The sequence below is a fragment of the Gorilla gorilla genome, chromosome 9 (genome assembly GCF_029281585.2).
Source record: "Gorilla gorilla gorilla isolate KB3781 chromosome 9, NHGRI_mGorGor1-v2.1_pri, whole genome shotgun sequence".
Taxonomy (NCBI): Eukaryota; Metazoa; Chordata; class Mammalia; order Primates; family Hominidae; genus Gorilla; species Gorilla gorilla.
In genome coordinates this window covers 93,016,338-93,039,492 of record NC_073233.2, presented here as the reverse complement: position 1 = coordinate 93,039,492, position 23,155 = coordinate 93,016,338, and the positions used below count along the sequence as shown (strand labels likewise).

Sequence of the window (23,155 nt, the reverse complement as noted above, 5' to 3'; positions counted from 1 at the left end):
AAGTAATGAGACAGAAGTCATAATTAAGTCTCCCATCACAGAAAAATTCAAGACCTAATGACTTTACTGATGAATTCTACCAAATATTTAAAGAACTAATACCAATCCTACTCAAACTACTTGAAAAAATCTAGGAGGAAGGAGCACTTCCAAACTTATTTCATGAGGCTAGTATTACCACGATGCCAAAACCGGAGAAAGACACATCAAAAAAGAAAACTATAGGAAAATATCTCTGATGAACATAGATGCAAAAATCCTCAACAAAATACTCACAAACCAAATTCAATAACAAATTAAAAGGATCATTCATCAAGACCAAGTGAGCCAGCACTTTGGGAGGCCGAGGCGGGTGGATCACGAGGTCAGGAGATCGAGACCATCCTGGCTAACACGGTGAAACCCCGTCTCTACTAAAAATACTAAAAATTAGCCGGGCGTGGTGGCGGGCGCCTGTAGTCCCAGCTACTCGGGAGGCTGAGGCAGGAGAATGGCGTGAACCCAGGAGGCGGAGCTTGCAGTGAGCCGAGATCGCGCCACTGCACTCCAGCCTGGGCGACAGAGCGAGACTCCGTCTCAAAAAAAAAAAAAAAAAAAAAAAAAGACCAAGTGAGATTCGTCCAGGGATGCACAGATGTCTCAACATACAGAAATCAATCAATGTAATATATCATATTGACAGAATGAAGGATAAAACCATATTTCATTTGATGCTGAAAATCATTCAATAAAATTCAACATCTCTTCGTGACAAAAATGCTAAAAAATGTGCCATAGAGGGAACATACCTCAACACAATTAAAAGCTATGTATGCTAGACTCCTACATAGTACCATACTGAAGGGGAAAAATTAAAAGCCTTTTCTCTAAGATATATAACAAGACAAGGATGCCCATTTTTACCACTGCTATTCAATATAGCACTGGAAGTCCTAGCTAGAGTAATTAAATGAGAGAAATAATAAAGGGCATCTAAATTGGAATGAAAGAAGTCAAATTATTCTTGTTCATAGCTGATACGATCTTCTATTTAGAAAAACCTAAAAATTCCACCAAAAAACTATACTAATAGAACTGAAGAATAAATTCAATACAATTGCTGGATACAAAATCAACATACAAAAAGCATTAGCATTTCTAAATGTCAACAATGAACAATCTGAAAAAGAAACCAAGAAAAAAACTCCCATTTACAATAACTACAAATAAAATAATATGCCTAGGAATAAATTTTAATCACAGAAGTAAATGATCTCTTCAATGAAAACTATAAAACATTAGTAAAAGAAATTGAAGAGGGCAGAAAAAATGGAAAGATATTTTGTGTTAATGGATTGGAGAAATCAATATTGTTAAAGTGTTCATACTGCTGAAAGCAATCTACACGTTCAGTGAAATCCCTATCAAAATACCAATGACATTCTTCACAGAAATAACAAAGTAATCCTAAAATTTGTATGGAACCAGTATAGACCCAGGATAGCCAAAGCCATCATGGACAACAAAAAGAACAAAGCTGGAGCAATTACATTACCTGACTTTAAATTATACTACAGAGCTATAGTAACCAAACCAGAGCTATAGTATGGTATTGGAATAAAAACAGACACATAGATCAATGGAACAGAATAGAGAATGCAAAAATAAATCCATACATCTACCATGAACTCAATTTTGACAAAGGTGTGAAGAACATATTTTGGGAAAAGGACAGTCTCTTTAATAAATTGTGCCAGGAAAACTGGATATCCATGTGCAGAAAAATGAAACTACAACCCTATATCTCACCATATACAAAAATAAAATAAAAATGGATTAAAGATTTAAATATAAGACCTGAAACTATGAAACTACTGAAAGAAAACTCTGAAGAAACTCTCCAGGACATTGGTCTGGGCAAAAATTTCTGGAGTAATACCTCAAAAGTGCAGGCAACCAAAGCATAAATAGAAAAATGACATTACATCAAGCTAAAAAGCTCTCCATAGCAAAGGAAATAATCAACAAATGAGACAAATTATACAATGGGAGGAAATATTTTCATGTGATAATAGATTAATAACCCTAATATATAGGGAGCTCAAACAACTCAATGGGAAAAAAAACAAATAATCTGATTTTAAAATGGACAAAAGATCTGAACAGAGATTTCTCAAAAGAAGATGTGTAAATAGCCAATAGATATATGAAAAATACTCAACATTATTAATCATCAAGAAATGCAAATCAAAACAACAGTGGGGTATCATCTCACCCCAGTTAAAATGGCTTTTATCCAAAAGGCAGGAAATAATGAGTTCTGGTGAGGATGTGGAGAAAGGGTAACCCTCATACACTGTTTGTGGGAGTATAAATTAGTACATCCACTGTGGAGAGGAGTATGGAGATTCCTCAAAAATTAAAAATAGAAACTACCATATGATTGAGCAATCCCATTGCTAGGTATTTATCCAGAAGAAAAGAAATCAGCGTATTGAAGAGATACCTACACTCCTGTATTTATTATTTATTCACTTAGCCAAGATTTGGAATCAAAGTGTCCATCAACTGATGAATGGGTAAAGAAAATGTGGTACACATTGGAATATTATTTAGCCACAAAAAAGAATGAACTCCTATCATTTGCAACAACATGGATGGAACTTGAGGTCATTATGTTAAGTGAAAGAAACCTGGCACAGAAAGACAAATTTCACATGTTCTGTGTCATATGAGGCTAAACATTAAAACAGTTGAACTCATGGAGAGAAAAGAGTATAATGATGGGTACCTAAGGCTGGGAAGAGTAGCGGTGATGGAGGGGAAAAGTGGGGATGGTTAATTTATATAAAAGTATAGTTAGATGGAATGAATAAGATCTAGTATTTGATAACACAACAGGGTGACTATAGTCAACAGTAATTATTATATATATCAAAAAACTAAGACTGGAATTGGAATGTGTCTAATACAAAAAAAAATAAGTTCCTGAGGTGATGGATATCCCAGTTACCCTGATGTAATCATTAAACATTTTATGCTTGTACCAGAACATCACATGTACCCTATAAATATATATAACTATCATGTACTCATAATTTTTTAAAAAGATAGGTTACAAATGCATATTTTCTACAAAAATTATTCTGTGCATACCTTTCTTTGTTTTGGGAGTGTCATATAAATTGTTTTCTATTTCTAAATAAAAGTCAAAAGATGACAAATGTTGGTGATGATGTGGAGAAATGGGAACTCTGTACACTGTTGGTGGGAATGGAGATTGGTACAGCCATTATGCAAAACAGTAGGGAGGTCCCTAAAGAAACTGAAGATACAACACTGTATGGCCCAGCAATTCCTCTTCTGGGCATATACACAAAGGAAATGAAAGCACAATCTTGTAAAGATATTTGCACTCGTATGACCTTTGCGGTATTATTCACAGTAGCCAAGATGGGGAAATAAGTGTTTGTCAGTGGGTGAATGGATAAAGAAACTGTAGTACACACATAATATGGAATAATATTCAGCTTTAAAAAAGAATGAGATCTTTCCACTTGCCATGACATGGAGGAGCCTGGGAGGACATTATGCTAAGTGAAATAAGCCAGACACAGAAAGGAAAATATTGCATAATCTCACATATATGTGGAATCTATCTATCTGTGTGTGTATACATATACACATACTTACCATATACAAAATAAAATTTAAAAAATACACACACAGAATAAAACAGTGGTTACTGAGTTGGGAGGAATGAAGAGATGTAGGCTGGAGGATACAAACTAGCAGATATGAACTATGAAGAAGTCTAAAGAGCTAATGTACACCATGAGGACTGTAGGTAATAACATTGTATTATATACGGGATTCATGCTAAATGAGTAGATTTTAGCTGTTCTTGACACAAAAACAAAAAAATGGGTAACTATATGAGAAGTGATAAATATGTTAATTTGCTTCACTATAATAATCTTTTTACTATGTATATATATCTTACATGATGTTGTATACCTTAATTTTTCCCAATACATTTCAAAATAAATTAATTTTGAATCCAAAGAACTATTGTTTATGTGTATGTTTGTAAATACTATTGTTAGTGTAAATCAGATCCTTAGAAACCAAACTATGTTAAAGATCTTGCATTGCAAATTTCATGTTGGACTGCTGATTCTAGCCATATACTTTTTAAAGAGTTTCCATGTGATGCATCTCATTCATTCATTCACTCATTCAAAAATCTCTATTTAGCATCTGTTATGTTCCAAACAGTGGTGAGATTGCCATGGACAAAACATAAGGTTCCTGCTCTCACTGGTAAACTTCAGATAGGGGAGATAGTAAGAGATGAATAGAGAAGATAATTTTGGATTGTGATAATCATATGGAGGAAATAAACTGGGATGATGTAATGGAGAAGGGATGGAAGAGATTCTAATTAGGGGAAATCAGTTTGGGAAGGTCTTGCTGAGGTGGTAACATCTGAGCAGAGCCTTGAATGATGAGAAGGAGCCAGCCATGTGCAAATCCAGGGAAAGACAGTTTCTGGCAGAAGAAACAACAAATTCAAGGCCCAGAGGAAGAATTAGAGTGAAACACTATACTGAGGAACAGGTAACAGGCCAGTGTGCTTTGAGTATGTATTAGTTTGTTTTCAGGCTGCTGATAAAGACATACCCGAGACTGGAAAGAACAAGAGGTTTAATTGGACTTACAGTTCCACTTGGCTGAGGAGACCTTAGAATCATGGCAGGAGGTGAAAGACACTTCTTACATGGTGACAGTATGAGAAAATGAGGAAGAAGCAAAAGCATAAATCCCTGATAAACCCATCAGATCTTGTGAGACTGATTCCATAACACAAGTATAGCATGGGAAAGACCGGCATCCATGATTCAATTATTTCCCGTGGGTCCCTCCCACGACGTGGGAATTCTGGGAGATACAATTCAAGTTGAGATTTGGGTGGGGACACAACCAAACCATATCAGGGTATAAGAAGGTGGAGTATGGGAATGGCATTTAGCAATACTGCTGAGGTTATTTATATTGACTTGAAAGCAAAATTTTATTTTTGACCATTATAGCTTTTTAGATTTGTGGCTTGCACACAACTATTTGGATTTCTGGAATCCACTCAACGCACAGCATTGCATAATAGGAAAAATTGAGCCTCATAAGAAATGTAGTTAATGTTCAACAAAGTTTATGTAAACTTTGATTTGTTAGGGAAACAACTTTTATTGAATGTTTACATTATTTATAACCTACCATTTATATAAAATTTCAAAGGTTGTTTAGATTTTGATGATGATAATAACTGGGAGAGCTACGTGGCTATCATTTAACTATGTTCCAACTCACATGAGAAAAACTGACATAAAATTTAGGTCCATACAATTGAATATCATGATTAAAAGATGGGTTAAAACTAAAAATTAATTCATTTCATTAGCAATTATTGGTTCACTCAAAATTTTGCTTGTTTAGTTTTTATATTTTTTTTGTAAGGATACACATTTAACTTGAACAGAATACATAGACTCCTGCTTTTCATGAATTATTTTCGGGATCCATTACTGTCCTGATTTTTTTAATGATAGAAACTCTGAAAAATTCAGTCTTTTTTCAGTTGATCCTAATTTCTTACTTACCTCTGGAGAGTTTGGAAATGAGGGCAGGCATTTTGCCATGACCTGCCTACAGTCTATTTATTTTACTAAGCTAACAAGCTTTGCAGATGTCATTTGTGTGCCTGCTGTTCTGGGTATATGGGGAACAGATAGACAGGGATAGGAGGCCAGGTGGGTGGATTTCTTGTTATTTCCTTTGGACCTAATCTTTCTAATGTGGAGTCCATTCCTTCTGGGGTTATTCCCAAGGCCCTTATAAGCTATGGAAGATGTCAGGTAGGAACCCAGAGATGAACCTATCTTTTTAGGAGGATCACAGGTTGTTTATAGTTCATCTGCATGGAGTCCAGGCTACCTTTGGCTAAGGAGAAGGCCTTTTGTATCTGTTTGTGCCATACTCTCAGTTTGGACCCAGAGGGACAGAAATGATTTCAGGATTTGCAGTGTGATGAGACGGAAATAACATAGACCACTCTCTGGGTTGGGGTCACCTAGGTTTTGTGTCACGGCAGGTCATAGAACCTCAAGCAACTTCAGTTTCCTTAACTATAAAATAGGGATTATAATTATTTCCTAAAGGGTATTATGACCATGAGATAATAGTTACAAAGCATTTACCCCAGTACTTCAGATAATAGCAACTTGATAAATTACTATTATTATTAACATGCTTATATTTATTACTGTTTTTCTAACACAATAGCAAGCACCTAGTTTCAGTAGCATCCTGTACTTGTAACACTTCAGCTAGAAATTGCCCTTCTCCATTATAGATAAGACTGTTCTAAACCATACCTTCTTACATCAGACTGGATTTTCCAATGAAAATATTTTTATTTGCAAATACCTTCAGCTACATGCACCAATATATTTATTTTTAAATTTTTATGTATGCACATATGTATATATGTATATAATTAATATAAATATATGGTTCTCATATGAATAAAGGATCATAGGTTTAAATAGATTTTTTAAAAACTATCAAAAAATAGCATAACTAGAGCTGTGATTATTCTTTCATTCCACTAATATTGATTTTGTGCCTCTTAAGTGCCAGTACCATATTAGGTGCATATATATACATTAAATCTGCCCTCAAGGGGCTTAGATTCTAGAATAGACACTGACTGGATTTCACTTCTAGACATATTTTTCCCTGTTGGAAACAAACAAAATAAAAGTAATAATGGATTTAAGTGGTTAAGGTACAGGTTTAGTGCAAGTAATTTACAAGAGTAATTTTATGATATCAAACTTTAAATGATAGGTTTTACTAAGAATCAATATATTTCTAGTTTTAGATCATTAACCTCAAGGAATATCAAGTAAAGCAGCTTGCAGGCTGAGGCTTTTTATCTTGCCAAAGACTTCTTGTGAAAATCACAGGCCCAATTGAGCACTATGTCTGTTAAAAAAAAAAAATGCTTTGTGTCAATACCTTGTTAATTATAAAAACAACATAATGTTTCCCTTGAGGCAAAGGAGTGAATTATCCTCTATCATCTTTATATCTGAGGAAAATCAATCAAAGATAAGGTATACACAAAGTGGAAATCCCAAATGGGTCTACACTTCAAAATGTTATGTACTTATATCTAAACATACATACATTATCCAGTTAATCACTTGAGGTGAATACAAACAAATGAATATATAACATACATATTGTACATGCATTTACAGTATACTTGTACTCAAAATTATATGAGCAATGCTCTTTTTTCTCAAATAAAGATTGCATATTCAGTTTGTAAAATGCTTGCTGTAAATGCTTGCTCTGAAGCACTTTTATTGGATGTATTTATTAAACTGATTGTATAAAGGTATAACATATTGCTGATTCATTCCTTTTTCAAATACAATAGAGTGCATGCAATTCTCTTTTCTCCTAACTTCTAGTTAACTCCTATGGTTCTTCCTCATCTTAGCTCAAGGCCCCTCTCCAGAAAGCTTTCCCTCACTGCTCCATTCTGGGTTAAATGCCTCTATTTTGTAGACGTAAAACACTCCCAAATGCTTTCTGTACGGTACTATAGTTTTTTATTCTCTTGTGGGCCGGGATTTTGCTAGCTTTTCCTCACTTTGTGTTTCCACATAAGTAGATTCTCAAGTATATTTGTTGAATGAATGAGACACTAGTCTAGGCAATGGAAATAAAGAGTTAAAACTATCTTTAAGGAGTGCATTTTAGAGGGTGATATAGACATTAATCAAATAATCACATAATGAGTGCTCAACAAACATGTGTCAGGTGAATGACTTAGGGACTGCCTAAGGTATTCTAGAACCTATGCTAGACAAGCTGTGTTTTATTTCTGCAAGTCCCTATAGTTTACAAAGTGCTTTCCTCTGTGATCCACCAGCGTTAGAAGACTAATCAGGCTCCCTTTGCTAATTTTTCTCTAAGTGTCTGCCTCTCTGCAAAGATGGAATGAAGTTCCGAAGGTATCATCTTCCAGGATACCTTGTGAAAATACTCATCTTACTCTGCTATCCAATTTATTTACTTCCTCTGTCTAACCCCTGATTGTCTCCATTCTGACTGTCTCTATGACTAACAAAGACCTGGACTTGGAATTAAGGGACGTGGTCTTTAATGTTGCCATTGAAAGTTACTAGGCTTTTAGGAAGTCATTTAAACTTCCCAAGCCTGTGAGACTGTTACAAGTTCTTTGTCAACTTTAAGGTGCTATAGGGACACAAAGACTAATTATTTTGAACATGAATATGGCAGTAAGTCTCAATTACCTATTAGATGTTAGTTGTGTCAGGGAAACACGCTGGTACATAAAGATATAAGGTTTTACACACCCTTAGATAAGCTTAGGAAGTATTGAGTTAAAATAATTACTGTGATGATGTAACAAATGAGGGTGAATAGACAAACTGGTGTTTCTTTGACCTTTTCAAATTACTGAACCATAAGACAGAGTTACCTAATGGAATGGACCAGAGCATGGATTTTATTGGTGGTGTTTAACTTGAAACTTACTTGAAATTTCTTACATCAGTAGGATAGCAGTTCAGAGGAAATTATACTTTTTAACTACAAATATTTTTTGAGCCACTTTTGAAGGTTTTTATATCAAATTGAACTTTAGGAGCTTGTCTTTTCTTCTTTTTTTTCTCAGAACACGTATTTGATTTGCTATGAACTTAAAATCTTTATGAACAGTGCTCTCATTTGGGTAAAATAATGACATGTCAGTTTCTGAGACATTCATTTATTTACCAATCAGGAGGTTATTGGGATATTGACGTTAGAACCTCAATAATTCATGAAAAGTAGAAGAGTCTTATATATTATTTATATTATTTTTTTCCAAATTGTTTATCATAGAAAGTATACTTTTTATGAAAAAAAAAAAAAAAGAGGGTGGTGGTTAGTAGTGGGGTGGGAAATGGTCCTGCCAGTATCCTCAGGAGATAAAGTGTATGGGTCCCTAGACATTTATTTTTGATATTTCAATGGTCCAGTTGATTATGTATTTTCTTCCTAGTGAGAGCGAATCCTTGATTTTCGATTTTTATTGGTCAGGCAGTACTTTCCATTCTGTCATTCACTCTCTCTCATTCTCCCTCACTCTCCCTCATTCTCCCTTCCCACCCCCTCTCTCCTTTCTGAGCTCCTGTGTCTGTTTTTCTGTTTCAGTCTGTGACTGCCTGTGTGTCTAAGATGATGGGAAAAAAAAGTATATTATTATCCAGAGTGATGCTTGTCAAGCACCTCAAAGGCCGTCTGTGTAGTAGCAGCTTTACTAGAAGAAAGGGAGGGATTTGGGGGAGGGGAGAGTGCTAATCATTTGGCTGTTAAAATGCTGCAGAAGGCAACACAAAGCTCTGCCCACTTAATAAGTGCCTGCAGACAGCAAGTGAGGAGGGAAAAGTTTGGGAAAGAACTCATTTTTTCACTCAGAATGTGGAACTTTTGTAAACACTTTAGAACCTCCTCCCACCCCAATTTCATAATATTCATTTAAATGTTCAGGTTGTTTGTGTATTTGCATATGTCATGGACCACACACATAGGTAAACACAAAAAAGGAGAAATGTAACCCTTTTCTGTAAGTTAAACCTCCAAATCCGCAGTTTCCTTATGTCACTGGCTTGATTTTCCTTATCCAGCTGTTAGTCATTTGTAAGAAGCTGCCCTTGTAATTGCAAGTGAGTTGAGATGTGATGTATGCAGCACCACATGCACCTTAGCTTTTCAGTCATATCTTTCGAGTCATTTAGACTCCCGGCAATCATGCTCATAATAAATAGCATTTTATTATCCAAAGCCGCTATTCTGGCACTGGAACGACAGCCATTTGGTAGATGGGACGGGTAGTTTTTTGTGTTACTCAGTGTTAGTAAGAAAGGAAGGCAACAAAGGGGGGACTTTGGCAAAGAAAATCTTATGAGTATACTGAAGCAGCACATCAGAATTCAGAAACAAGAGCAAGAGCTGAAATGTGATTCCCTGGTGCTTGGTGTTACACTCATCGCAACGATAGAACTGTGCGGGGCACTCACAGGAGCCTTGTTCCGATCAAGGAATCCGCTAAAAGACCATGCAGCCACGGAGCCCAGCAAGCCACCGGGAAGTTTTGCCGGAGCTGATTTCTAGGGGATTTTCTGGTGCCTAGCAGAATCCTGCTTGCCTTGAGCTGTATGGAGGAGGGCTCGAATTTCCCATGAGGGGCCCCCTTGGAAAAGCCGTCTGTACAGAATCCAAGCTCTGCTTCTTTCTGTGTGCAATTTCCAAAAGGCTTTTCTCACCTTTGCTGATTTGCTGGTGTGATTTCCATGTACTGAGTCCTGTGTAGGGATCCAGGATGGATTGCCTGTGCATTGTCACCACAAAGGTAGGATAGGAAACAGGGCTGTTATTGTGTGCAGCATTTTTCTATTATTATTCTGGTCCCGTAATTAAACAGTTCTAGTAGGTGCTGCCAGTTCATGAGAGAAAATGATTAGTATAATTTACTTTGCTGGGCATTTTGTTCCCTGAGGGTCTGGGGGGTCCTGTCTTTATGTGATTTTAACTTCTTAAAGTGATATTGCATGTTTGTGCAAATGGAAGGAGAATTTGCCTGTTTTGTTTTTTTTTTTTTTTTTTATGGCAGGATTTGCTTTTGCATCTATTTATAGCTCATAATAGAAATATCTATAGTAGTAGTGTAGCACATACACATCAGTTTAACTTAACATATCAGGGCGGTCTTTCTGAGTGTGATAATTAGCTTTTCATTTAAAAACCATGTCTTCTGTGTTTGAAGAAGCCAATCAGCTTTACTGTGACTTGACATATTGCTTCTGATTGGAGAATTCTGATATTCTGCATTTTAGTGATTTATTTTAAAGGAAAAAAATCTCAAGGCTCTGAGTTAAAACAAACACAATATTTAATATTTAGCTAATTCTATTTTAATTATACACAAATATTTGCATTATTGGAAGTATAAATAAAAGTGGGAATGAAATAAAATCAATAGGCAATCGTTTTATGGATTGGTTTTACAGAAAATAGCGAAACATTTCAAAAGCATTTTATTTTATTCTGCCATCAGTTCTAAATAATGTATTTAAATTTTATAATCACTGATTATTTGAATAGATATTCCTAATATTTTTGGGAAAAACTAATTATAGACATTTATTCATTAGTTCCCTTTTCATTTTGCATGTAAGCATACCATGAGTTAATTTGAACCATATCTTTTTGTATCTCACGTTGATTAGATGACTATTAAACATAACAAAATTAATAGCTTAGTACATGAGAGTTAACTAAGTGTAGATGTCCCATTGTGATCTCCTTTTACCACTGAAGAAAAGATTATTTAATTTCAAAGCCACAAACCAAGTTCCCCATAGTATGACCTTAAATATATTACTTTTACAAATGAAGTCCCAGAAAATCTTAATGGATATCTTCCCATATGGCCTAATATCACATGGCAGCTTCAGTTGATGTTAGTGGATTTAAAGCCTAAAACTTCTAGTTGAGTTAGTTGACTAGGCCTCTAAATTAGATGAATACCTTATTTTACTTTTAAAAATTGCCAAACATCTCATGCAGTATTCCAGTTAAATCAGTAAAGCAACTAAAGTAAATTTTAAAAAATATTAAGTAGGAAATTGTATGTCCTTATGTAATCTACTAAAGGAAATATCCTCTGAAATATGTTACTCTTCCTGAGGTGTTACCCTTGTGTTACTTTTCTTGAGAGAGTACTGCCAAATCTGATCTACTTGTGTTTTATAATTATTTATTCCCAAATTATAATAATTTTAGATACTGTGAAACATAATTAATATTGTAAAAATAAGTTATCAAAAGTTATTAATGAGAACCCAAACTAGAAGTCTACTATATTATGCAAATTAAATCAATACCAAAATCCAAGTGCCTTCAATTTGGAAAACATTATCTAATAAAAAAGTCATATGCCTTATATTTACTTATAAAAATATTATTGACTACAGGTACATAGGTGATACATATTATTGTTTTGCTTTAAATTCTTAATAAGAGATAAATGTCAGTACTCCAGTATTGTGATTTATCATATAAATTATATGAATCAAGAAAACACAGACCCACATGAAATTTCATTTTCTTAGTTATATCCACGAACATTTCTAGAGTGATGTATATACCATCTTTAAAGAACAAACATACAGCAAAGTTACATTGTAATATTTAAATGGTAAATAATGCATGATTGCTTCAAAAGCTGGACATAGGTGAAGAGACCTCTTAGAGGACTTTAGACTGCAAATCTTATCTACTTAGTCTACCACTGTTGATACTTTACTGTTTTTCCCCAAGTGGCCATGCACTTGGGATGCCCTTGCTCTACTTACTTGGGACTGTTTGACAAGAAACTTGCCCACAATTTGGAAATTTTAATTATATCTTAGTTTAATACTCATCTCTTTATCCCCCAGCAATAAGTTCACTTTCCAATAGCTCTGGCTAAGGTGCTGTCTTCAATTATTGCTTTACAGAAGCTTTATGTGAGACTGGAACTGTTAATTATGATACGTCCTAAGCTCCATTTCATTCACAGCACATTTCGATACCACAGCTGACCACTACCTTTGTCAAGATTTTAGTGGCAGGAAAACAGAAATATTTCCATTGGTGATAGCATTTTTGTTCCTCCTTCCCTTTCCTTGGCATGAAAGTCCCTCACTGTCCCCTTGGCTCCTCCTAGACCTCTGTGACCTCTGAGTTCTTCCATTTTCCCCTACTGGACATACTATAGAGATAAATTCCTTCTTATGTCTTTGTTCCACATTCTTAAAGATTGCAAGAAGATTAATGAGCAGAGGGATGCTGATAAATCTAGAAAATATGATTGTATAATGGTAATATAAAAGGATCTATTAGACATACTGGAGAATAATTTTTTAGAATTATACTTTAAGTTCTGGGATACATGTGCAGAATGTGTAGGTTTGTTACATAGGTATACATGTGCCATGGTGGTTTGCTACACCCATCAACCCATCATCTACATTAGGTATTTCTCTTAATGCTATTTCTCCTCTTGCCCCCCACCCCTCAAAAGGCCCCGGTGTGTGATGCTCCCCTCCCTGTGCCCATATGTTCTCATTGTTCAACTCCCACTTATGAATGATAACATGCGGTGTTTGGTTTTCTGTTCCTGTGTTTGCTGAGAATGATGATTTTCAGCTTCATCCATGTCCCTGCAAAGGACATTAATTCATTCTTTTTTATGGCTGCATAGTATTCTATGGTGTATATGTGCCACATTTTCTTTATCCATTTGATCATTGATGGTCATTTGGGTTGGTTCCAAGTCTTTGCGATTGTGAATAGTGCTGCAATAAACATACGTGTGCATGTGTCTTTATAGTAGAATGATTTATAATCTTTTGAGTATATACACAGTAATGGGATTGCTGGGTCAAATGGTATTTCTAGTTTTAGATCCTTGAACAATTGCCACACTGTCTTCCACAATGGTTGAATTTACACTTCCACCAACAGTGTAAAAGCGTTCCTATTTCTCCACATTCTGTTGTTTCCTGACTTTTCAATGATTGCTGGTCATCAGAGAAATGCAAATCAAAACCACAATGAGATACCATCTCATGCCAGTTAGAATGGTGGTGGAGAATTATTTTTATTTTTTTCTACATATAAAGGGAAGGAAATGATTGTGGATTTTGTGTAAATGCTCTGATAAAATAATCCCACCCTAGATCTTACCCCATTTAACTCAGATTGTTTAAAGTCTTAAGAGCTCCAGTCTAGTTAGATTGATTTGCAGAATGTATCAGATTTGGAGTAAGATCTTGTAGACTAGGAAATCATCAGAGTATTCATAAATACAGAGTTTCTGTCACATGGATCCCAAAGTCTTGTCAAATGCTCAGGCAACCCACTTTCAGAAGATTGAGTCATCTCTTTTTCTCAAATGTTTCTGTCCAGTTTCAAGTTTAACTCTTTTGTCACAGACATCACTTCTGAGAAAGAGAAGGAACATGTTTTAGTGTGAACAGCAGGATACTGGAGCGAGACTTGGATTTAAATTGTTGTCCTGACATGTATTAGCTTTAAGATGTGGATAAGTTGTTTAACTTCCTCAAACATTGATTTCTTCATCTTCGAAAAGGATATATTACCTATATCTAAGTGATGTTGTGGTGGAGTATGTAAAGTACTTAGCACAATTCCTGGTATATGGAAAAATGTGTATATAGTATAATTTATTCAGCAACTCACAATTTATACCTTTAATGAATACCCCTCAGTATGATCATTGAGGTAAATGAAGTCATCTCAATAACATTGGCTAAACACAATCCAGTAACTAATGCAACACATTTTATATAATGGAATTCCCTACGTATGTTTTGAGTAGTTGAAAGATAATAATCCCAATGAATTTCACAACTAAAATATAAGGAAAATAATGTTAGGCAGAGTCATGAGTTTACATGATTGGGCAATAGGACAATAGTTCTGGATCACAGGCAGAATATTCTGCCTAATTTAATGAAATGCAAGGAGTCAATAGAGTTTTTCTTTTACTGCATAGGAATTCTCAAGTATCATATGTAATAACATAAAGGATTTGATATAAGAACAGAAAAAAGTGTGGAACTGTGAAAAGTAAATCTGTACTTTCTGACCATGGGCACCCAAAGGCATTTGGCCACCATTGTCTTTTTCTTTAAAATGAGTATATTTTATTGCATCTCTGAGGTATTTCCTTTTCTATTTTGAATCTAACATTATTCCATATTTTCTCTGAAGATAAAATTGTTTAGGTTAAGTATCTTAAATAGTAGTAGTGGGTGAATCACACATTGGCATAATTTCAGATATCCATTAACCGTATTTATACATTTGAAAAAGTTTAAAAAATAATCTACAAATAAAACTGCAATATGTTAAGTTACTGCTATAATTTGTTAATAAAGGCATGATGGTACTGTTCATTTTTATTATGTATAACAGGTTAATGTACATAATAAAATTCACATAGCAGAGTGAAAAGTGGACCAGGCAGCACAGAAGAAGCTTTTCTTGATGTTGTTAATACTACATCTGTTTTGTAAATATGATTTCACTCTTTGCCTCTGTCAACCCACTATCTTTAATAAGAATTAAAAATCACTCAGAATTACTAAAAGGAAATAAAAGTTGTTGCCAGGCATTAAAAATATTTTTATCACAGCTGGTAAATATAATATTTTTTATTATGACTTTAATTTTTATAAGGTGGCATCTTGTCCTTTTGTAAGTGGATTCTTAACAGAAATATTTGCAAATAAGGTATTTGGAAAAGCTAAAATCATTTTTATTTTCCACCAGAGCTTCATGTAGAGAAAATGAAACAAATCACCAAGGCAACAAATGGTTTCCTGAGTGGTCTTGTGTTCATAGACAAAGCTATTTATTCATGCTGGTGTACAGTTGCTCCCATGGTAGAAGCATCACATTTATTCATTCATTTTATTAATCTAACAAGTATATATTGAATGCTTACTATGCACTTGACATGTTGAAAGGTGTGGGGATACAACAGGCAGTCTGTTCTCATGGAACCTTTCGTCTAATGGGGAAAACAACCAATTACAGAAATAGCAGTGATGTCTGATAAGAAAATGAATATAGAGTGCTATGGAAATGAGGATAGGGATACAGGGATACCTAAAGAACCTGATTAGCTTTGTTGCAGGGTAGGCAGGGATAAATATCAGGGGAGGCTTTCCTGAGGAAGTGAAAATTAAGCTGATTTGCAGAATGAAAGCCACAATGGGGTTGGGAGAATGTTTTAGGCAAAGCTCTGGCAGGTGTGTGGGGAGAGAGAGAGAGAGAGAGAGAGAGTGGGTGGGGGGCGGGGGGAGAGAGAGAGAATGAATTGCACATTTCAAGAATGGAAGGACAATATGGCTGGGATGTAAGGTGTCCAATATGAGTAACAAGATACAGAGGATGCAGAGATAGATCAGCACCCTGTCACAAATATCATGAAGTTGAGATATTTGTTATCTTAAAGGAAATAGGATATTCCATCCATCATTAAAACTGGTTCCAAATCCCACCTTGCGCAGACTTCTTTCCCATTTCATCCCCCTGATTTGAGCTCTCTCCTATTTTCTGCCACAACCTGTGTTGCCCGTTCTTATACCTGTTCAGTAAAATAATGGTTTCCCCTTTTACTAGCTGGATGACCTTCTCAGCACTGCAGTTTTCTCATCCATGAAAGGGTACCTATCTCACAGCATTGTTTTAAGAATTCGGTGAGATAAGAACTATAAAATGCTTAGGATATTACCTTGTAGGGAGTAGGCACTCTGTTCTTTGTTAGGGTCTATAGCTTCTTTATCTTTGTATCTGTTTTTGTGGTGCACTTCTTGTATTTATCCTGCCAATGGCACTGGTTCTAATTCTTGTCATTCCAACCAAATGTCTGCAAGGTGGCATGTCTACGTGGGGGAGATTGGAACAGGGGGCTTGATGTATCAGAAAAAAAATCGATTGAGTGGCAAAGAGGAGCATAAATACAGCTAATAGTAGGGAAAATTTAACATAACCTGACCTTTTTTGTGTAGAAAGAGAAGAGATTCTATGACTGTCTTAATAACCTGGGATTAACCATTTAATAGTGTCAGACACATGAAATACTAATGCCATTAATATAATAGCTTAACTTTCTTTTATTAAGTATTCCATCCAGCTGCAAGAGGATCATTCTAATACACAAACCCAACAACATCACTCTCAGCAACCTATTGAAAGATGAGTAGTTACACAACTTCTTACCAAAATATACGATTCTCTTTTGACTTAGAACCTAAATTTCTCTCATGTCTTATCTTCTTTCATTATACCTTGTATTTTACACTCCAAGAATGTTGAAAATACATGGATGAGACCATCTTTTAAATCTGTGTTACCTTCCCTATCTTTCATTAAACTAAAGGACACATTGGCCTTGCTGGCTTCCCGCCGTTCTTTGAAGGTGTCAACCATGTTTTGGTTTCAGGGACTTCCATTTACTATTTTTTTTTCTAGATGACCATCCACCCATCTAAATTCTACTTATGTTCCAGATGTCACCTTACATGTCACTACCTTTCCTAAAATTTTATGTATTCTTGGAGTACACTCTGATTTTTATGCCACATTTCCACACATAGCAACTCATAGTGCATACTGATTTGTGTGATTATTTTGTCTTTCTTTTGGCTAGACAGAAACTCCATAAGGAAAGGAACTGTGTTCCTTTTTCTTATGTGTGTGTGTGTGTGTGTGTGTGTGTGTATAATGTCTGGGACATTGAAGGTACTTGAATTTAATAAAAACACGTTTAGTCTTTAGACCAACCTGGTGATCCTTCATATCTTAAAGATGAGGTGCATTCACAGAAATAATAAGTTATATAGTGGGGATTCCAACTCAAGTCTTTATGACTCTAATATTCATGTTCCCATTCACTATTATTCTCTCCTGATTGAATCACAACAAAGTTATTATTTAGTTAAAATATACTCTTGATAATATACTTTGCATTTCATTCCTTCTCAACCTAAATATCTAATTAAATAAAAACAATGCACTCATATAGGGCTTAATTTAAAATTACAATTAGTTGTAGATTTGTAGTTTTTCAGACATATATCCATAGTCTGTAAAACTAAACTTTTAGAAATAAAACTTTATTATCTGAATCATACCAATCATCTGTTAACACATCTGTAGTAAATGGTTTTCCCTCCAAACATCATTACCAGGATGTTACTTCATAACATTAGCCCTTTTTGGTTCTGTGAATAAAAACAACACAATGCTGTGAAGAGCTATGAGACTGAGAGAATTGTCCTTTATAAGACCTTTACATAAATCTTTTATTCTCAGACAAATGTGGGTCTGCAGAGGAAACAACTGCAAATGAAATTTTACGACTTAGATAACATTTACACATTTACTGCGCTCAGGCTGGGCACGGTGGCTCACGCCTGTAATCCCAGCACTTTGGGAGGCCGAGACGGGCGGATCATGAGGTCAGGAGATCGAGACCATCCTGGCTAACACGGTGAAACCCTGTATCTACTAAAAATACAAAAAATTAGCCTGGCATGGTGGCGGATGCCTGTAGTCCCAGCTACTTGGGAGGCTGAGGAAGGAGAATGGCGTGAACCTGGGAGGCGGAGCTTGCAGTGAGCCAAGATTGCGCCACTGCACCCCAGCCTGGGAGACACAGTGAGACTCCATCTCAAAAAAAAAAAAAAAATTTACTGTGCTCAAAACTTTAAAAAATATTATAAATCTTTCATGATGTACAAAAAAGAATTCATTACTGCCCTTTAGTATTTATCCATTATTTAATCTGAATGTTTGGAAGATAAGATTTTCTTAAAGCAGATTACCCATGATTATAGCTACCTGAGGGACCTGTCTTGTTGCATGTATGTATGTTTCACCAAAGGCAATCTGAGAATATGTGTTGGATCAAGATTCAGAAAATATAGACTTGGGGTTTCCATTTATTATACTAGTACTCTTAGTAAACTCACTTTATCCTCTCTGACCCTTATTTTTCTCAAGTCTGAAATGGGGTAATAATACTGGCTTATCAGTAGTTCCTGAATAGGATTATTGTACAGAATCAAATTAGTTTATATATTTGAAAAGTATGAAGTACTCTATACATGGAAAGGATGAGAGAAATTATTGAAAATAAGATATCCTAGCATAAATTGGGATCTTTCATTACCATTAGCATCACCGTATGGTAGAGAAAAATGAGAGCTGTGCCTGTATATGTGTTAGAAGTAATCTTAAGTGACACAGGTCACATAAATACTTAAGCAAACTTAAGTTAAAAGAAGATCTAAGAGGATCACCTTTGTGAAGGTCTTGGCAAAGAACATCCCAGACAAGGGGAGTAGCTAGTGCCAATATACACATAAGGTTTAGTGTAGCAACTATGTATACACATAGCCAATAAATAGCAGCTGACGGTGTTTCTGTTCCCTCTCCTCTTTCTCTCTCATTTCCTCATTTCTGGGAGTCTGACACTGAAGGATAAATTTCACTAATTCAATTAGCTAGTTACCACTCTGGTGGCAAATTTCTATTTGTGTAGTCATGGTGATGGGGATTTCCTCTGGCTTCAGTGAATAATACTTTGCAGGTTTATAGGCTCTTACTGGTGAGAGAAAGATACCAAATGTTTTCGCTTCTTCTTCCATTTGTGCGTTCAAAGATAGTACCAGATTCGAAAGCCTATGAAAATAACCTGTGCCCCTCATATCTCTGTTTTAATATGCTTACCCACACATATCACTTTCTTTGTATCTAAGTAATTCAGTTCTTGAGCTAACCTTTTGGAGATGACAGGTTTTATGAGAAACGGGTTTGAGAGTAAATGAATGAATTCTTTGAATTTGAAATTCTATTTACCTATTAAGTAAATTTAAGCCGAAAGTTCCCGGAAAATGTTTACTCTCTGGAGTCATCCAAGCATAAACAGTTCTCCTACTCTGCTCTGTGCTCAATTTCTTTGTATGCCACTATCCCAGTTGTCATGGTTAGAAAAGTAGGAGTTAACCTTGATTTTTATTTATTCCTAAATCTCCCACAGCCCCAATCCTTATTTATTCTATTCCTTATATTCTGTCCTTTATTTACAATTTCTACTACCAGTGGTCTTTTTCAGAGACTCACTAATTCTTACCTGGATTTCTACAATAAAATCCCTATTAGACTTCCTACCTTTCCTATCTTTCCACTCCTATACATTTTCCACAGCATTAACTTGAAACTTCCTTCAAAAAATATACATACAGGCCGGCCATGGTGGCTCACGCCTGTAATCCCAGCACTTTGGGAGGCTGAGGCTGGCGGATCACGAGGTCAGGAAATCGAGGCCATCCTCGCTAACACGGTGAAACCCCGTTTCCACTAAAAATACAAAAAATTAGCCGAGTGTGGTGGCAGGTGCCTGTAGTTCCAGCTACTTGGGAGGCTGAGGCAGGAGAATGGCATGAACCCGGGAGGTGGAGCTTGCAGTGAGCCGAGATTGCACCATGGCACTCCAGCTTGGGCGACAGAGCGAGACTCTGTCTCAAAAAAAAAAAAAAAAAAATATATATATAAAATATATATACAGACACACATACATGCATGTGTGTGTATAAATATGCGTGTGTGTGTATATATGTATAAATATACATATATGTATGTGTGTATATGTGTGTGCCTATATTTATGTGTGTGTGTATATATATATATATATATATAATTTGCAGGTATATCACAACTCTGCAACTCTCATTATAATCCTTCAGGGATTCCCTGTCCCCTACTGCTCCCTTATTCAAAATTTTGTTTGTTCACCAAATGCAATATCATCTGCTAGAAAACTGCTGGAAATGCAGGATCTTAGTCCCCATGTGAAACTGCTGAATCAGAATCTGCGTTTTCATAAGATCGATAATTGATTTGTATCCTTAGTTGATTTTGCACATTAAGGTTTGAGAAGCACTGCCCTTCAACATAAAGTCTGCATTGTTTCCCCTGCAGCACATGGCCCTCGTTGTTGTATCCCTTGCCTAACTGCCTATCTCATATCCCATTACCTTTCATGCCTTAGTCAACTATAATCAATAACATTTGGTTTCCCCAAATAATCTGAGTTTCATCCTCTTGTTTCTTCGTTGTGCCTGTTTTTTCTTATGCCTGGAATACCTCTCAACTTCCTAGCTTGATACTTCCCTAATGCATTTCTTAACCTTTAAGATTCAGCTAAATGCAGATTTCTCTTTAAGTACTTTCCTTGGTATTGTCCTACTAGACTGAGCCCATCAGCCTCCATGTTCTCCGCACATTGTCTGCATCTTTGTTATAGTCTTTATCTGGTTGTATAGTTAGCTTTTCCATGTGCCTATTTCTTGCTAGAATGTGAATTCCTTGAGGACAGGGGAAGTTCTTAGTTGTATTTATAGCTGATCACTTACCATGGTACTGGCAGATATACTACAAGTGTTGATTGATTCTTTCATTTAACAGACATTTGATAGCTATTTCACTGTTCAATAAGTGAATGAGTGGGTGAAATTCTTCCTTCCTCTAATTTACACACACACATACATACATACTACACACACACAACACTCTTATGTAGATATCCGTGTACTTCTGTGTGTGTATATATAGACTCATGTGCACATATACACAAATGTTTTAGCATATATACATACATTTACACACATATGTACATGTGTATATATAATGTGCATTTCACAATAAATAGTTGTGAAAGAAATCTTTGTACTCTGATGGAGAAACTATTCAGTTAAGAGACAGCCAGTTGGTAAACTTATCTGTGAATATTTGGTCAGCCTGAAATGATACTTGGAAGTGTCATTTTTGTATAAAAGAAATGGACTAATAGAGGTAAAATTCCTTATATACACCTGGAAAATGACAATTGAATTACATCTATGATAAACCAAATTATCATGATCATAATTGAAATTTCTAAAATTTAAGTACAAAATACTTAGAAGACAATTGCACCTTTTTATTAAACAAAAACTAAAGCAGTCAGATCTGCTTTTCGGTTTGATAAAAGAATGCCAACTCATGTTCATTTAATTTCTTAGTGATTTAATATAGCATGGTATTTTTTGGGGAAAGTTATTTGACTTTATAATATATATATATAACATATTGATCATAAATATACTATAAAAGAATAACAATATTAATGTAGTATATTTTACTATTAAAACATTAAAGTGAGTTAGAAAGGTATGCAATAGAAAATTTAAAAATGATGTTATTCTCCTAAATTATCAGGTTATAAAATAATTGGAGAAATAATATAATTTTTTTAAGTGGAATACATTATGTTTTACTCAACTTTCAGGATACAAACTTGTCTAGGAAGAGGTTCACAGCAGTTCGGCTACTTTTTTATACTGGTTTACATTTCAGAGAACAAAGTGTATCAGTATCATTAAATGGCTTTATCCCAAGTAACCTACAAAAGGAACTTAAAAAACTATAATAGTAATTATTACTTGGAATTTGTCCAACTAGCCACAGATGACACCAGCACTATGCATACAGGAGCTGAATGGATGTTATGTTATTCTGTCGTTAAGATCTGAGTTAAAAGCTTTACAGACTTTCAAATGTTCCCTTAAAATTGTTCTGAAACCCCTAGACAGAAATGACTTGGAATAATCTATTATACCACTTTACCAAGCAGCAATGTAGTTAGCAGTAGAGTCTCTTCGAAGACCATTTAATTATGTTTCAAAAAAGAATATCCAAAAGTCAAATTTCAAGACATAAATCATACCATTTATTATCTATGCCAGCAAGAATTTTGATTTTTGTATGAAAACACATTTCATAAAGTATTAATTTTTTTAGCTTACCTCTCCCATACTTCATGCTTTTACAATGAGAAATATAACCTTTGATGCTGTCTTTAAGATACCCTAAAATAAAATAAATTATTTGTTTTTAAATAGAGTTCTAAATAGGACATTACAAGGATAATTTCTTGATATTCTTAATGATAAAAATTTAAAAAATTTATTTGCTAAAGAAACCATAAATGAAACTATACAATTTAAGCAAAATAAACTCTTCCTCCCTTTCTTGGTTTTGAATCTCTTAGGATTTCTAGATATGGTGTTTTCTTGCAAGTCTCTTAAAATAAAACTGTCCTGAATTAATAGACCCATAATTTACTTAGAAATCTAAAGTTCTGTTTAAACTGAGAACATATCTAATTGCTAGTCCTTCCTGGCTATTGCTTGATGTTGGCCATGGCACTTGATCTACAAAAGCCTGCACATTTTTTTGTTGATTAACATTTGTCCCAAAATACATATTCATAGGTGTCAGGAAGACAGGGCATATATGCAAGTAATATCCATTGACCCTTTTCTTTGTGTTAGGTTTTGCCAAGATTTTAGGTAACTGAGAAAATCCTCCGATAAGAGAAAGCTCTGTACAATTAACTTGGTGGCATTCCATG

The 23,155-nt window shown here is 35.1% G+C and overlaps 1 protein-coding gene across 5 annotated transcripts in view; it reads left to right on the top strand.

Moving 5' to 3' along the window:
• DLG2 (discs large MAGUK scaffold protein 2) overlaps positions 1-23,155 on the top strand; it is a 2,193,106-nt gene that overhangs the window by 490,127 nt on the left and 1,679,824 nt on the right. Inside the window, exon 1 of one of the 5 annotated variants that reach the window (XM_055355580.2) lies at positions 10,051-10,471. The exons of the other annotated variants lie outside the window; for them this stretch is intronic. Within the exon in view, the coding sequence (XP_055211555.1) occupies positions 10,442-10,471 (30 nt within the window). The 5' untranslated portion in view covers positions 10,051-10,441. Of the gene's footprint in view, positions 1-10,050; positions 10,472-23,155 lie in introns of those variants that run through there. 5 annotated transcript variants of the gene reach the window in all.